Source organism: Sarcophilus harrisii, chromosome 1, assembly GCF_902635505.1.
Source record: "Sarcophilus harrisii chromosome 1, mSarHar1.11, whole genome shotgun sequence".
NCBI classification, from domain to species: domain Eukaryota; kingdom Metazoa; phylum Chordata; class Mammalia; order Dasyuromorphia; family Dasyuridae; genus Sarcophilus; species Sarcophilus harrisii.
This window is the reverse complement of record NC_045426.1, coordinates 774,756-790,022: the sequence shown is the minus strand read 5'-3', so window position 1 is coordinate 790,022 and position 15,267 is coordinate 774,756. Positions and strand designations below refer to the sequence as shown.

The 15,267-nt window shown below is 60.9% G+C and overlaps 1 protein-coding gene across 1 annotated transcript in view; it reads left to right on the top strand.

The window, feature by feature from the left end:
- Positions 1 to 15,267, top strand: part of VPS50 (VPS50 subunit of EARP/GARPII complex) — a 31,262-nt gene that overhangs the window by 13,649 nt on the left and 2,346 nt on the right. The window contains 9 exon segments of the mRNA XM_031949159.1: positions 3,666 to 3,795; positions 6,300 to 6,391; positions 6,872 to 6,966; positions 10,401 to 10,552; positions 11,071 to 11,181; positions 11,266 to 11,580; positions 12,788 to 12,909; positions 13,182 to 13,262; positions 15,003 to 15,151. Of these exon segments, the coding sequence (XP_031805019.1) occupies positions 3,666 to 3,795; positions 6,300 to 6,391; positions 6,872 to 6,966; positions 10,401 to 10,552; positions 11,071 to 11,181; positions 11,266 to 11,580; positions 12,788 to 12,909; positions 13,182 to 13,262; positions 15,003 to 15,151 (1,247 nt within the window).

Sequence of the window (15,267 nt, the reverse complement as noted above, 5' to 3'; positions counted from 1 at the left end):
TCCTTTTCTAGTTGGCTAACTTTTTTTTTTCATAATCTTCTTGGTTTTCTTGGATGGTTTTTAATTCCCTTTTTTTGTCTTGTTTTTTTTGTTTTTCCTCAATGTCACTCATTTGGTTTTTAAAGTTTCTTTATTCTTCTCTAAGTTCTCTCTGGGCAAGGGGCTACTCCAGGTTCCCCTTTAGGGTAGAAGCTTTTTTTGCTTCAGTGCCCTCCTCTGAAGATGAACCCTGGCTTTTCCAGTTCCTCCAAGTTTTGATGGAGTTCTTTCTTCTTTGCCCATTCATTTTCCTTTAATGAGAAGTATTAACATGATGTGAAGTATTAACCTCTGATTGTGGGGTGGGGATGATGCCTTGGGCTTCACCTCAGCTCTGCCTCTGACCTGGAACTCAAACCAAGAACCCTTCTCCTTGCCCCCACCCTCCCGGTGTGCTGGCTCCTTCCTGCCCAGGGCCTCAGATCTCCACAAACAGTCTGGAAGTCTTGCTCACCCCGGGGCCCCCTGGGTGTTTCTGGGGAGCCAGCCGACTTGGGGGCTCTCTTCAGGTTGTGCCGGCATGACCCCCGTCCTGCCCCGACTCCTCTTGATTTTTCCCCCATTCGCATTTGCTCTGAGCAGGAACTTGTTCTGTTTGTGGGACACGTGGGGAGCTCTCGCCGCCCAGCCCGCCATCTCCCCATAGTCTGGCCTTTTCTTGTACGGCTCATTCTGCGCAAGCTTCTCGTGGGGCCCTGAGCGCGGCGCTGGCAGCCGGGGTCCTGCGAGGCTTGGGGAGCTACCCGTGGGCTCGGGTCCCAGGTTCCTCTGGGGGTGTCTCTCCCAGATCTCCCTTCCTTTCCCTTCAGACCTGGTGACGTGGCCACGCGGCCCTTTGAGCTCTGGACCTGAACCTTGATAGCCAGTATCAGTTTTTAAATGTTTGATATTTAATAAAACATTATGACAAGAGCTTGTTTTGGAGATTGGAGATGGAGCCTCTGCTCCGCAGGGTCCGAGCCTTCCACGGTCCTTTCCTTAAGTGCTCCGCCTTCCTCCTCGAGGCCACAAGTGCAGGATTTAGGGTGAGCTCGTGTTCCCTAAGCCAAGCCCTCCTGGGGAGCCCCCATTGGAGAAGTGGAGACAGGGGATGGGGTCCGGCCGCTTGCAGAAAAACCTGGGACTTCCACAAAGTGCGTAAAGCCTGGAGAACGTGGCTACGGCGGCAGTGACTCCAGCCGATCCCTGCCACGAGCACCACTGCCCGGCGCCAGGGAGCACTGGCCGCAGAGGGGAGGGAACGCGGGTCATTTGTTTTGTTTTTTGGTTTTTTTTGGATGTGCATGTTTCCTTCTGAGACATGGCTGATCTGGAAGCCTGTCTTACATGACGTCACACGTATCATCTATATACGGTTTCTCTGGAAGGGTGGGAGGGCGTGGCAGGGAGGGGCAGAGTCTGGAACCCAAAAAAGTGAATCTTAATTTTTTTTCTTGTATAAGTGGGACATATTTAACAAAACAAAAGTTTATTAAAAAAAAACCCAGAGCCCTCTCTGTGCTTCTCCTGGGGAGACTCGTCATCACCTCATATCAGACAGGTGAAGGACTGTGGGGACTGGGAGCCGGTCAGTCCCGAGGCCGGGAGCGCTGGGGGGCCCCAAGGGGGCAGCGGGGCCCGGCCTGTGACTCCATGACAAGGGGAGGAGAGCTCGCTGGCTCCGACGCGGTGGTCTCTGCCCTCTCCTGTGACTGACTCTTCAGGAAGTTGGAAGGACGAGCATCAATTTGACTGAATCCAGACCTGCCCGACTTTGCTTCTGGCTGAGCCGGCGGCTTCTGAGTGTCTGAGTGCAGGAGGGCTGGGCTCAGGCTCCCCGGGGCCTCCACCGGCCTCGATTTCCCCAAAACGCAGCTCCGGATTAGCCGGTCTCAGGCCGGCTCCTGCTGATCGGCTTTTGTGTGTGTCCGGGTCGGTGGCCCCAAGGAGGTCACAACAGTTGGGGATTAAGTGACGTGTTTTTTAGACTATGTGCTTCAGGGAAAACTCCTCCAGGAGGTGCGCGCTGAGGGGGTTCCTGAAGGGCTCTGGCTGTCGGCGGAGGCTCTTGTTGAATCCCTGCTTCCCTGCCCTTCCCCTCCATTCTGGTGTCTGCCCCAGTTCCTGCCATCAGGAGCAGCAGTGGACAGGCAGACCTCCGGATGACCTTGGTAGGATTCGTTCATTGCAATAATAGACACGCAGACCTCTGGATGACCTTTGCGGGATTCGTTCACTGCAATAATAGACACGCAGACCTCCGGATGACCTTGGCAGGATTCGTTCACTGCAATAATAGGCACGCAGACCTCTGGATGACCTTGGCAGGATTCGTTCACTGCAATAATAGACACGCAGACCTCTGGATGACCTTTGCGGGATTCGTTCACTGCAATAATAGACACGCAGACCTCCGGATGACCTTGGCAGGATTCGTTCATTACACTAGTGGACTCTCAGGCCTCCAGATGACTCTTTGTGCTCTCCCCTTGTGGGATTTCTGTTCTGGGAAGGCTGGCCTCAGGACCCCCGAGGAGCCTGCCCTGCAGCAGGAGGACCTGGGCACTGCCCCTTGCTTGCCCTGTGTGGGCCTTCAGACATGGATGACCGTCTGGAGCACTCTCAGGACAGAGTCTGCAGCAACATTTCCCCGGCCATTAGTGGAGGATGGGCTCGGCCCAGTTGAGCTCAAAACGTTTGCAGGCGTGTTTGTGTGTTCTTGTGTTTGGCTCATCCTCATTGTTCTGATTCTGCTCCTGGCCTGGTTCCCAGCCCGGCTCTGAGCTGGTCCCTGACGTGGAGGATTTGTGCCACGACTTCTCGATGGACAGTTTCCTCGTCGCCCATCACGGTGCCGGAGGGCTGAGGTGGCGCCCTTCAGCCCATGGCTTAGCCTGGGGTTCCAGTGCCCGTAGTCGCTGCAGGGCCCCTTGGGCAGCCCACCCTGGTCCTCCAGGTGATCCCACCCCCAGAGTCTGGGCTGTTTGAGAAGCCTGAGGAGGAGACTGACCATCAGGAATCTCCGAGTCTGAGAAACAGGAAGCTCGCCGGATGACCCTGAGCCCATTTGTAGCCAGGATCAGGAGGAACGCCCTGTCAGGCCACACTTCCCGGGGAGCTGGTGCTGGGCCCAGCCTTGGCTTTAGGTGGCTCAGAATGGCTGAGGAGCTGACCCTCTCTGCCTCCTCTTTCCTCCTCCTTCCAGCTGTCTGCCTCTGTCTGGCCCCTCATCAGAGGGCCCTCAGGGCAGCCTTCATGGCCTTCCCTGCCCACCTCTCCCCCTCCTTCCAGCCCAGTGTTCACCCCTGGCAGGGCCTCCTCCCATCCTCGCGCCCACCGCCTTCGCCCCTTAAGGAACATCCCATTCTTGCTGTGCCCTTTGCGACCCCCCTCCCCATATTTATTCAGTCTCTCCCAGGCCCCACCATGGAATGGGCTTGAGAAGGTCTGTGCCCCTGGTGGGTGCCCGAGCCTTAGCTTCAAGGTGCTCTGTACCAGGGAGTGTGTGCCGTGCCTGGGGGTCCTGGGCAGCCCCTGCCGGGCCCCTCGAGGGGCGGCTTGTGGCGGAAGGGGGCGGCCCCATGGGGCGCTTGGCTCCACTCTGGCGCCTCTCACAGACTTCTCACGGCTTCTCTTTCTCTCTGCAGCACGTGACGGCCGACAGCTACATCCCGTGCCTGGCCGACCTCTGCAAAGCCTTGTGGGAAGTCATGCTCAGCTACTACAGGACCATGGAGTGGCACGAGGCGCATGACAATGAGGGCGTGACCAAGGCCGGTAGGACCCCCCCCCCCCCCCCCCCCAGCTCCTCCTGGGGCTGGCGCCCTCCAGCAGGGCTAGGTGCAGGGCTGCTGGCGCCCCCCGGTGGGACTGGGTGCGGGGCGGCTGGGGCCCCCTGGGCGGGGCTGGGTGTGGGCAGGCTGGCTCCCCCTACGGGGCTGGGTGCGAGGCGGCTGGGGCCCCCCGGCGGGGCTGGGTGCGGGGTGGCTGGGGCCCCCCGGCGGGGCTGGGTGTGGGCAGGCTGGCTCCCCCTACGGGGCTGGGTGCGAGGCGGCTGGGGCCCCCCGGCGGGGCTGGGTGCGGGGTGGCTGGGGCCCCCCGGCGGGGCTGGGCTGGATGCAGGGTTACTGGCCCCCGTGGGTGGGGCGGCTGGGGCCCCGGCCTGGGTGTGGGCCGGCTGGCACTTCCTGCCGCCCACTCAGCTTGGGTCCACCCTTGTCTCATTCCTTTTTCCCCTTTGGTCTTCAGGGGCCTCGGGTCTGGAGGCTCTGCGGCTTCTTCCCCCATCTCCGCTTGTTTCCTGCTAAATTGCAGGGTTCCATGGCTGTGGGGCGGGGGCCGTGTGGGGGGGCGATGAGGGAGGCCCCCGGGGCCCGGCCTGGCCTCCTCCCTGTGTTCCTACATCTCTCCTGGCCCCGCACCCCAAGATTTCGACTCTGCTTCTTTAACCCCAGGCCCTTGTTTCCTTTTTCTTACTAAATGTCAGCCCTCCATTGTCCTCCCCAGCCCGCCTGCGGCTTTTTGGCTTCTCTTCCTTTTGCTCCTGCAGCGCTCGGCAGACTGACTCTCCTTGCCCCACGCCTCGTGCCGTTTGCCAGCCTGGGTTCCGAGCTCTCCTCTCCCGAGTGGTTGGAGCTCCCTGGTCGCACACAATCTGAATGTTTGCAATTTTCCCACTTGATTTGGGGGCCGTAGATCTAAGCCAGGAGATTCCTAGAACGTTTCCCTTTTGGGCTCCTCTCTGGGGAGTCCGGGGCTTCTTCCTGTCCTACTTTGACCTCTGATCTTTGACCTCTGGTAGCTTTGGGTAGTTTTCCCTTGTGATTGATTGGGACGCAGCCTCCGGGAGTTTGTTCACTTGTTGCCTCCTGGAGGCTCTTGGTTCTGTTCGGCCTCTGCTGGTTCCCAGGGATTCTGTTTCTCGGGAAGCTTCCTTTTGCTTGTTTCTGTCTCATTCTTCCCTCTGGAGCCCTGGTTCCCTGGTGATCTGGCCCAGGGGTGGTTCCGGGGTGTCAGACCCTCTCTCTAGGCCTCCCTTGTCCGGCGCTTTCGCCGCTTTGTGGCCCTCGTGGCCACCTTGGCCCCGGCCTGAACCCCCCGCCCTCTCCCTCTGCGCTCGCTCCTGCCCCCTCGGCCCCGTGCCCGGCTCTGTTCCCCTTCTCCCTCCTGGCCCCTGAGCTCGGTCTGCCCGAGGCCACCGCGAGCGTCCTCCCCCAGACGCGGAGATCAGAGCGAGCCCCCGGCCCCCTCCCCACACTCCGCCTCAGTCACCTCCCAGCCTGCCCCCTCCTCTTTCTCGCCTGTAGTCCATCTCAGACCCATCTGCGTGAACCTTCCCTGGAGACTCTGAGCTCGGGAGCTCGGCATTCAAGGCCCTCCACCACAGGGCCCCAGGTTGCTCTTGCACCATGATGTCCCTTGGCCCCGGGCCAGGACCTTCGGGCCTCTGTCTTCCTGCTCAGCTTCCCCTCCCCTTGCTTCTGGGAGCCCCTGCCGGGGCCTAGCAGCCCCTCGGTCAGTGCTATGCTCGGGTTCCATGGCCTTCTGCTCTTCCAGCAAAAGCTGCTTATTTTACCTCTCTCCCCAACCCCCAATTTTATTTAGTTAATTATTTGTATTTTTTCCCCATTCCCTGTTTTATAGAAAAAAACGAATGCTAAACCCTTCCCAGTACAGACGCCCAGTCGGGCAGCCAGTTGTCCTGTTGCTGGGGCCCGAAAGGGGCCTTTCCTGGCCCGGTTAGGCTCCCTGGTCTCAGGATCGGGGGTTGGAGTTGTGCAATTTTTCCCACGCGCTAGTTCTCACTCAGACACTTTGCATCGGTGTTCCTCCTCTCCCCCCCCCCCCCCAGCTTCTCTGAAACGGCCCCCGCCTCGGGTCTCACAGCACGCTTGTTTGCCGGGCTTTAATTGGCCATTCCTTTCTCTCTGGTCAAAAGGCACACACGGTCCAGTTCACAGTCTCTCCCTCTGCCCATCCAGCCATCCATCTGTCTGTCTATCCATCCATCCCTCCATCCATCCACCTGCCCGTCCATCTCTCCGTCTCCCCACCCTTCAGCGGGCATTCTTCAAGGGCCTCTCGGGTGCGCTGCAGTAGGAGCTGTAGGGATGAGAGGAGAGGGAGAACAGGGCAGATTCTGGGCAGGGGAGGCGGTCGCGCAGGAGTGGGCATGGACGGGACCCCTGCTCTCCTCCTGGACGCTCGGTGTCCAAAGCTGGGTGAGGGTCGCTCTCGGCTCCCGCCGGCGCGCGGCCGACCCCTTGGTCTCCTCGTTACAGAGGGAGGTGGCGCGGCCGAACCTGACGAGAGCAATTTTGACCGCAGTTATGTGAAGAAGAAGCTGGAACACGGACTGTCGCGGATATGGCAGGTGGGTTTTTCGGGATGGGGAGGGGTCAGTGTTGACCATGACTTTGTGGCAGAGACCTCGGGGCGCTCCATCCAGGCTGGGGTCTGGGCGGTCTGTGGGAGCTCTCGGGCTGGGGTCTGACGGCCCCTCCCCCACCGAGCCTGCAGAGGCCGCCCTGACTCACAGACTTTTCTTCTGTTCCCTGACCTGTCTCCCAGCTCCCCCCCCCCCCCCCCCCCCCCCCCCCCCCCCCCCCCCCCCCCCCGGAGCACTTGTGCACACGCACGCACACACACGTGTACATGCACAGCACACACATGCACACACACATGTACACACAGCACACACATGTACACACACAGCACACACGAGCACGTGGGTCTGCTCCCCAGACCCCTTCCAGAGGCGCCCCTCCCCTTAGCCCTCCCCATTGCCCCGTTGGAGGCTTGCCTGCGACCTCGAGGGCCAGCCCGGCTAACTGGGAGCCGCCTTCTGTTCCAGGACGTCCAACTCAAAGTGAAAACCTACTTGTTTGGGACGGACATGTCGACCTTCAAGTACGACGACTTCATCTTTGTCCTGGACATAATCAGCAGGTAGAGCTGGGGCCCGGAGGGGGTGCGGAGGCACAGGGATGTGGCCACCAGTGGCTGGGTTTGGGGCCTGGGGTCTCAGGCTGCTTGGGCTCACAGGGTCCTTCTGTGCCGTGCTTCCCACGCTGGTCCTTTAGAGGCTGGTTGGGTCTGCAGTGACATACACACCCACATGGGCACACACCCACATGGGCGCCCACCCACATGGAACATGGTGTTACCCAAACAGAGAGGAGGTTAAACAGGCACCCCTCCCTCCGCCTGCCCCTTTGGCTCTGCGAGAGGAGAAGGACCCCCAGGGATCAGACTCCCAGGGATCAGATCCCCAGGGATCAGCCCTCTTTGTGGAGGCAAGACCCTCTGAGGGGCTGGCCAAGCTGTGGGCTTGGGAGGGGGGAGCGGGGCAGGAGAGGGGAATGTCCCAGTGCTCCAGGAAATGACCAGAGTTGGTCTCTGAGCTGTTGCCGAGGGACAGCAAGACTGGCATCATCTTGGCAGCCTCACAACCTTCCGGGTCACTGGGGAAAGGAGACTCAGGCAAGACCTGACCTTCCTTGTTGGATGGATGCTCGTGGGTGGGATCTGGGGGGGATTAGAATTGGGCAAGGGGAAGCCAATGACCAAGAAATGACAGAATATAAAGGATGAAAAAGAAGAGCTAAATGTGAAACCTAAGAATGGATCTGGAGAACAGATCAAGAAGAGAAAATATAAGAATTGGAGCGCCTGAAACCTGTGACCAAAAAAGAACCTTGAGGCAATAATCCCCCCAAATTGTCCTGGAGTGACGGGGGGATGGTAGAAATAGAAAACATCCACCATCTTCAAAGTGATCCTTTGTAGAGAACACATAGGAATATCATCGCCAAACTCCAGAACCCCCAGATCCAAGAGAAAATCCTGCAAGAAACAAGAACATAATTCAGAGACATGGAGCGACAGCATTGTACAAGACTTCTCAGCAGCCGCAAGAAAAAACCCCGGGTGCTGGAATCGCATACAATCAGAAGCCAAGGCCTGTGGCCAAAAATACCGAACCTAACAAAATTATCCCTAATATCAGATGAAAAAAATGGACATCCAACAAACTTGTGTGTTTTTAGGACTTTGAGCCAAACCTGAACTCAAGGATAAAAGCCAGTATCAGAAATCAATTTCAAGGAAGTTAATGCGGACATTTGGAGCAGAATCAGCAGGGACGGGAAAGGAGACAAACGTCATGATGAGGGTCCGGAGTAGAATTTGTTAGGAAAAAGAGCGTGGCGAGCAGTTGTGGGGCTTGGAGCACGTCCCGTGTGAGGGTCCGGTCACGGGAGAGAGATCATTGCTCGGCAGCGCGGGTTTCCATGTGGGCGAGTGCGTGTGGGTGTGCATGGGGCCACATATGCTGCTGTCTGTGCACACATATGTAGGTGGGGTGAAAGCGTGTGCACATTTACGTGTGTGTGTGTGTGTGTGTATGAGTGTGTGTGGTGTGCATGTCTATACAGACGCATCTGTGCTGAATGCCGTCTGCCGGGGGGAAGTGGGAGGGAAGAAAAAGAACAAAGTAAAACAAACATGCGGTAAGAACCGAAGAGGAAGCCGAGCTGTGTGCCGGGAGGACGGTTCCCGGGCCAGTCCAGCCTTTTGCGGGTGGGACGCTTCTCCTTACGCTGCTCTGACTCCTCCCTGATGTCCTGCCAGCCCACGGCGGCTTCTGGTGCTTTGTTTTCCATTCTGGTTGTTTTTTAAATTGAAAAAGAAGAGAAAAGGAATCGGGTGGCAGAAGTCTGGTTGTGTCTGCCCGCCGGGCGTGCGTCCTGCGGGGCTTCCAGGGGTCTCTGGAGCCGTCCCTTCTCCACGAGAACTGTGGGTCTGGAGGACGGAAGGGGACGGGGACCAGGGGAGAGAGAAGTGCCTGGGGCAGGGCTCAGATGGCAGCGAGACGATTTCTGGAGGTGCTGGAGGCCCAAGAGGCAGCAGCGATGGATTCCGAGGGATGCCGAGGGGAGCCTGTGCCCATCTCTGCCTCGGTGCCCTTCTTGTTCTCTGTTTTCTCGGGCACCGATGCCAGGGCACCTCTGCCGGACTCTCTGGCCCACCTCTGCCTCCATGGTCTTTCCAGGGTCTTGGGGCAGGCGTCCGAGGGCATCTTATACAGAAAAGATCTCACTGTGTCCCTCCCTTCCCCTACTCCCCGGACCCCCGAGCTCCTGACCTAAGAGCCGTCCTGGGCCGCTCAGCTCTCGGCCTCCATCCACGATGGACCCAGGCTCCCTCTCCCCTCGTCCTCCGGTTCCCTCCCCGGCCCACTGTCCTAGTGGGTTGCCGCTCCTGACATCCCGGAGGCCCCATGTTAGGCGGTTGGTCTGGGCCGCACCTTCCGCCCCCCCCTTCGTCCCTCCGCTCCCAGGCTTCCTTCCAGGGAGTTCTTGCCTGGGGAGCCTGGTATTCCCCCAAGCAACCCCTTAAGTAAGGTAGGGAGGGGCGGGGGGGCGGGTTTTTGGGCGGGCCCCTCCGGCGGTTGCCAGGTTCCCTCGGGTCCCGGTCCCAGAGCCTGGCGGGGGGCTCCTAAGAAAAGGGAGTGGCGGGGGGCGGGTCCCCCCCGGCCTGGGCCTTCCCCGGGACCTGGGCCCCCGAGCTGCCCAGGCCCGGGGCCTCGGGCCCCCCGGCCCGAGCTTTGGCTCGCGCCCCGGCTTCCCGGGGTGACGGGCCCCCTCCCCTTGGGGCCCGGGAGTTCTGGGAGCAGCCTGGGGCGGCCCTGGGCCCACCAGGCACCGCGGCCTGGCTCCTGCGCCCCGCCCCTCCCGGTGCCGGGGCCTCCCTCCCAGGGGCCTGGCCCGCGGAGGTGTCTCTGGGCCGCCCCTGGGGCCCTCGGGGGTCCCAGCCGTCCTGGCCCCTGGGCGGCCTGGCCCCGCCCCCTGCCTGGGGCCCTTGTCCCGGGGGTGCTCTGGGGGCCCCTTGTCCCAGGGGTGCTCTGGGAGCCCCTTGTCCCCAGGGTCCTCTGGGGGGGGTCCCTTGTCCCGGGGTGCTCTGGGGGCCCCTTGTCCCGGGGGGGTGCTCTGGGGGCCCTTGTCCCCGGGGTCCTCTGGGGGGCCTGTCCAGGGTGGGGCCTCTGGGGGGTCCCTCTGGGGCCTTTCCCGGGGTGCTCTGGGGCCTGTCCCGGGGCCTGCCTGGGGGTGCTCTGGGGGTTTGTCCCGGGGCCGGGTCCTTGTCCCAGGGTGCTCTGGGGGCCCCCTTGCCCGGGTGGGGGGCCCCTTCCGGGGCTCCCTTGTCCGGGGTGCTCTGGGGCCCTTGTCCGGGGCCTCTGGGTCCGTCGGGGTTGCTCTGGGGCCTTGTCCGGGTGTCGGGGCCCCTCCCGGGGGTCCTTGGGGTTCCCGGGGTCCTCTGGGGGCCCCTTGTCCCCGGGGTGCTCTGGGGGCCCCATGTCCCGGGGGGGCCCCCTTGTCCCACAGGGGTGCTCTGGGGGCCCTTGTCCCCGGGGTGCTCTGGGGGGGTCCCTTGTCCCGGGGTGCTCTGGGGACCCTTGTCCGGGGTGTGGGCCCCTGTCCGGAGAGGTTGGGCCCATCCTGTCGGGGTCGTCTGGCGGCCCCCCGGTCCCCCTGCGGTCGGCGTGGGCCCCGTTCGGAGTGGGGAAATTTCCGGGCAGGGGGGGCCTTATAATTGGGTGCCGGGCACTTCGGGTCCGGGGGGCCAGTCCGGACCTCGGACCTGTCCGGGCCCCGCACCACCGGGTCCGGGTGGTCGGGACCTGGAAGTTTCTCATTAGAATGGGAGTTGACGTGCCGTTGGTGAGGGAGGATGGACCACGGTGAGGGGTCGGCGGGGCCCCGGCGACCCTGGAAATCCTGGGGCAGCTGCAGCTCTTCCCTCCTCTTCCTCTTCCCCTTCTTTCACCCTCTCTCCCTCTCTCCACCCCTTCCCCCCTCCTCCCTCCTCCTCCTTCCCTCTCTCTTCCCCCCCTCCTCCTTTCTTCCCCCTCCTCCTCCCTCTCCCCTCCTTCCCTTTCCCTCCCCTTTTCCCTCCCCTCCCTCCCTCCTCCCTCCTCTTCCTCCTCCTCTCTCTCTCCCCTCCTCCCCCTCCTCCCCCTCTCGGACCTGACCGGGGATCCGGGTTTGAGCACAGGCGCGGCGACGGCCGGCCCAGGCGCCCCCGCCCTTATGCATCAGCCGAGACGCCGCTTACCGACGCGACGCACGCTCCGAGCTGAGCGAGACTACGGGCAGCAGGCGACCCGTGAAGAGGGACGCCCGGGCAAGGGTGGATTCTGCCCGCCCTCCCCTTCTTGAAAGGCCTCTGGACCCTCCCTCGGTCGGACAGGGCTGGCAGTTGGGGGGGGGGCACACGCCAGGGTCCCGGCACCAAGAGACCCGGGTGTTCCGTCTGCCATAGGCTCGGCGCTCAGCACTGGCTCCCGGGGCTCTGGTCCCAGGGCCAAGGTGGAGGGGTTGGGCCTGGCTCTCTACAGCCATGGGGGGCTGGGGTGGAGCCCCTCCCCCCCCCGACTCTCTCCCCTCCCCCATCTCAGCGTTTCCCGAGAAACCTTAAGGAGCCGGAAGAAGTCGGACTACAGCCTGAACAAGGTCAACGCCCCCATCCTGACCAACACCACGCTGAACGTCATCCGGCTGGTCGGTGAGTCAGGGGCCGCACCGGGGAGCCGGGCCTGACCTCGGGGCAGCGAGCCCCTCCGGTGGCCCCCCGCTTTCCGCCCCATCACAGCGGGCCGAGGGAGGGGAGCCCGTTCCGGGGGTCCCTGTTGTACGAGTGTCCCATCGTCGAGGGGTGAAGCCCTGTCCTCAGCCCCTCTGACCCCAGGCAGGTTTGGGGGCTGCCCCTGAGCCTTTGGGGCCCCTGCCCGGCTCAGAGAGCTCCTGCCGGGGGTGTCCAATCTGGTGGGCGGACCCCAATCCCCCTTCTCGGTTCCTGGTGGAAGAGGGTCAGGGGCCCCCATCCTCTGTGAGAATTGGGCTCGACCCGTGAAGGAGCTTCACTCCTGGGAAGTCTGGGGGCGCTCGGGCCAATTAAGTGGCACCCGCTCAGTTTTATCCTTGAACAAATAAGATTTATTTCAAAGTTTTCAATGAGCAGAAATCATTTTCTGTCCTGGCTGCGCCCTCTGCCCCCACTAAAAGAAGAAAAGTCCAGTTCCTGGGGCGGGTGGGCAGAGGGGCAAGCCCGGGCCCCCTTTGGCCATAGCTGTGTGTCTCGCTCGGCCATCAAGGCTTTTTCCCTCTGGCCGGAGGTGGGCCGCGTGGTCCTGGCCACTGGGCTGGGGCCACCATTGCTCGGACCTTCGATTCCGTTCCTTCTTTAGCACGTGCCCAAAGTCCATGAGTTTGCTCGGCCAGGCGGGTCTTCCCGGACCCTTGGAAGGCCTCAATCCCTCCTGCCACCCGCCAGGCGTCTCTTCCTCATCACACAGAGAGCTACTCCCCACAGGCCTCTGTTGCCCCATTTGTAAAATGGGGCTCTAGGAGCCCAACATCCATGGTGGTCATGACTTGAGTTCTCCCACCGCCGAGGCCTGCCCGGACGCCGGCCCCCTCGTTTTATAGAGCGGCAGGAGGCGTCGGGGGTGGGCAGGGGCCCAGGAGTCTGCTGCCTGCAGGGGTTCAAACCTCACAGGCAGGCCCGCTGTCTTGGGAGCTTGGCCTCCGTGCCTCCTCACACACCGAGGTGCTTCTGGCCTGCTCTGGGGGCGTGGGGAGGGGCTCAGGAAGATGGCGGCCGCTGGCTCCTCCCTTCACCAGGGCAGTGACCGGCAGGCCTCGGTTTCCTTATCGGTCTGGGCTCAAGGACCAGCCCCTGGGTCCCCAAGCCAGCCCGGCCTTCCTTGCAGGGAAATACATGCAGATGATGAGCATGCTCAAGCCCATCGCCTTCGACGTGGTCCACTTCCTGTCTCAGCTCTTTGACTACTACCTCTACGCCGTCTACACCTTCTTCGGCCGCAACGACTCGGTGAGTCTGGGCCGGTGGGCCTTGGGGGGCAGGAGAGCGAGAGGGGTGGCGCCCCCGGGGGCCCGTCCCTCCCCTGGGACTCTGGAGGCCCCGAAGGGAAGGTCTGGGTGAGAAGTCTCGCATGGCCTGGGCCCTTGTGGTGCACACTGAGCCACTGGGGGGAGTGGATGTCATGTATATGTGCATGTATGTATATGTGAGTGTGTGTGGGCATGTCTATACACATGGGCCCCCCTCCCCATGTGACCAGAGAACCCTGCTTCCTTTTCCAGCTGGAGTCAACGGGCCTGGGCCTGAGCAGCAGCCGCCTGCGGACCACCCTGAACCGGATCCAAGAAAGCTTGATTGACCTGGTGAGGAAGGGGCTGCCGATCCCTCCGCCTCCACGGATTGGGGGTCCCACAGACTTTCTGAACGACCCTTTGCATCTGCCTGGAGGGTCTTGTGCTTCTGGGCTTGGACTTTAGGGGCATCGGCTGAACCCGAGCTGTCTTGGGGCAGCTCGGCACAGCGATTCCTTCTGTTTCCAGAGCCTGCAGAAAAGGGCAGCAAGGGGTGTCGGGGGGGGGGGTGTCCCCATTTCGTAGGTGAGGCAGCTGAGGCCCAGGGCAGCACCGTCCCCCCAGGATCGTGGGCTTCAAGGCCGCAGTGCCCTTCGTAGGCTATGGCTAGAATAGACGGCTGGACCTCGTCTGGATGGCTGTCTTCTTTCACGTGGATTGGAGCCGAGAGGAGATGGAAGCCTCACTCCCAGGCCTCGGTCTCCTTATCTGTCTGAGCAGGATGTAGCTTTAGGGCCGGCAGTAATGGGTGCCAGTCGGCAGTCTTAGGGCTGCATCTGTACGCACCTGGTGAAAGGGAGGAACCCAGAGCCAGTCAAGGCCGTTGAAAGCCTTTCACCTCTAGATCGAGTGAGCTATGTGCTCGAGTCCCCCAGCTCCCCTGACACCGCGGGTATCAGCTTCTACGCCCAGCCTTGGCATCGATCCCTGGGCCAGTCCCCAGTGAATGTGGCCCAGGAACCTCTGTGCCCAGCCCTGTCCTTCCAGGGCCCCTATTATTGTCACAAACATCCCCATCCTCCCAGTCCCCCAGGCTCACAACCAGGAGTCATCCTGGACTCCTCACTGTCTCTCACTTTCCCAGATCCAACTTGGTGCCAAGGCCTGTCGATTTCACTTCTATAGTGCCTGTAGTCAATTTCACATCCTCGGCATCTCTTGTCCATTTCACTTTTCTTGCTAGCTATTTCACTTCTGCAGCATCTCTTTGTCGATTTCACCTTTCTTGCTGATTTCACCTCTGCAGCATCTCTTGTCCATTTCAGCTGTGTAGCATTTCTTGCTGATTTGACTTTTGCAACCTTTTGCCTTTTCTCATATCCTGTCATTCCACTGGGGCGGGCCTTCATCACTTCACACTTGCACTAGTGCAAGAGCTGAGTCTCCCTGCTCCAGTCTATCCATTCATCAAAATATTGGTTTTCCTAAAGATCAGGTCTGACACATCACTACTCAATCAGCTCCAGGACTCCCTGTCACTTCTAAGGCCAAATACACCCTAAGTTGTTGTCATTCAAAGCCCTTTTTAACTCGGCCCTCTCCTACTTTTCCAGTCTCCTTACTTCTTTCTCCCTGACATACACTCTTTCATCCAATGACCGTGGCCTTCTGGCTTGTCCTCCATCTCCCAACTCTAAGCACATTCCCTGGCTACCTGGAATGGTCTTCCTCATCTTCCCGGCTTCCCTTCAATCCCCAACTAAAAGTCATCCTCCCCTGTGCAAAAAGCCCTTCCTGGTCCTCAATCCGGGTGCCTTCCCTCTGAGACCCCCCCAGTTCTGTAGCCTGTTTGTCTGCAGATGTTTGCATGGCTTCTCTTCTGCTAGAGGGACAGCCCCTGAAGGGCAGGGATGGCCTTCTGTCTTTCTTGTATCCCTAGGGCTTTGCATGGTGCCCAGCACACCCTAGAAGGTTAATAGATGCTTGTGGCCTTGACTTCCCTTTTTGATAGGCTGTGACCTTTATCCTGAGGCCGGGTCCCTTTTGCCAGCTTGTTTCCCAGTCCCCCCATGAATTCTTGTCTTCTCTCAGGAGGTTTGCACGGACTCCACGGGTGCCCTCACGGCAGGTGAGGAGAGGAAGGAGAAGGTGCCGAGTCCACACCTCAGTCACCTCGTGGTCCTGACGTCCGGGGACACGCTGTATGGGCTGGCAGAGAGAGTTGTCGCCACAGAGTCTTTGTAAGTGTCTGCCCTCCTTGCATAGGCCATTGTGGGAATGGTCTTGGCTCACCTATCTGCCCCCGGGGTCCACTTGGGTGCAGCCAGTGGATGGATTGCCGGGCCTCCTTGCCTTG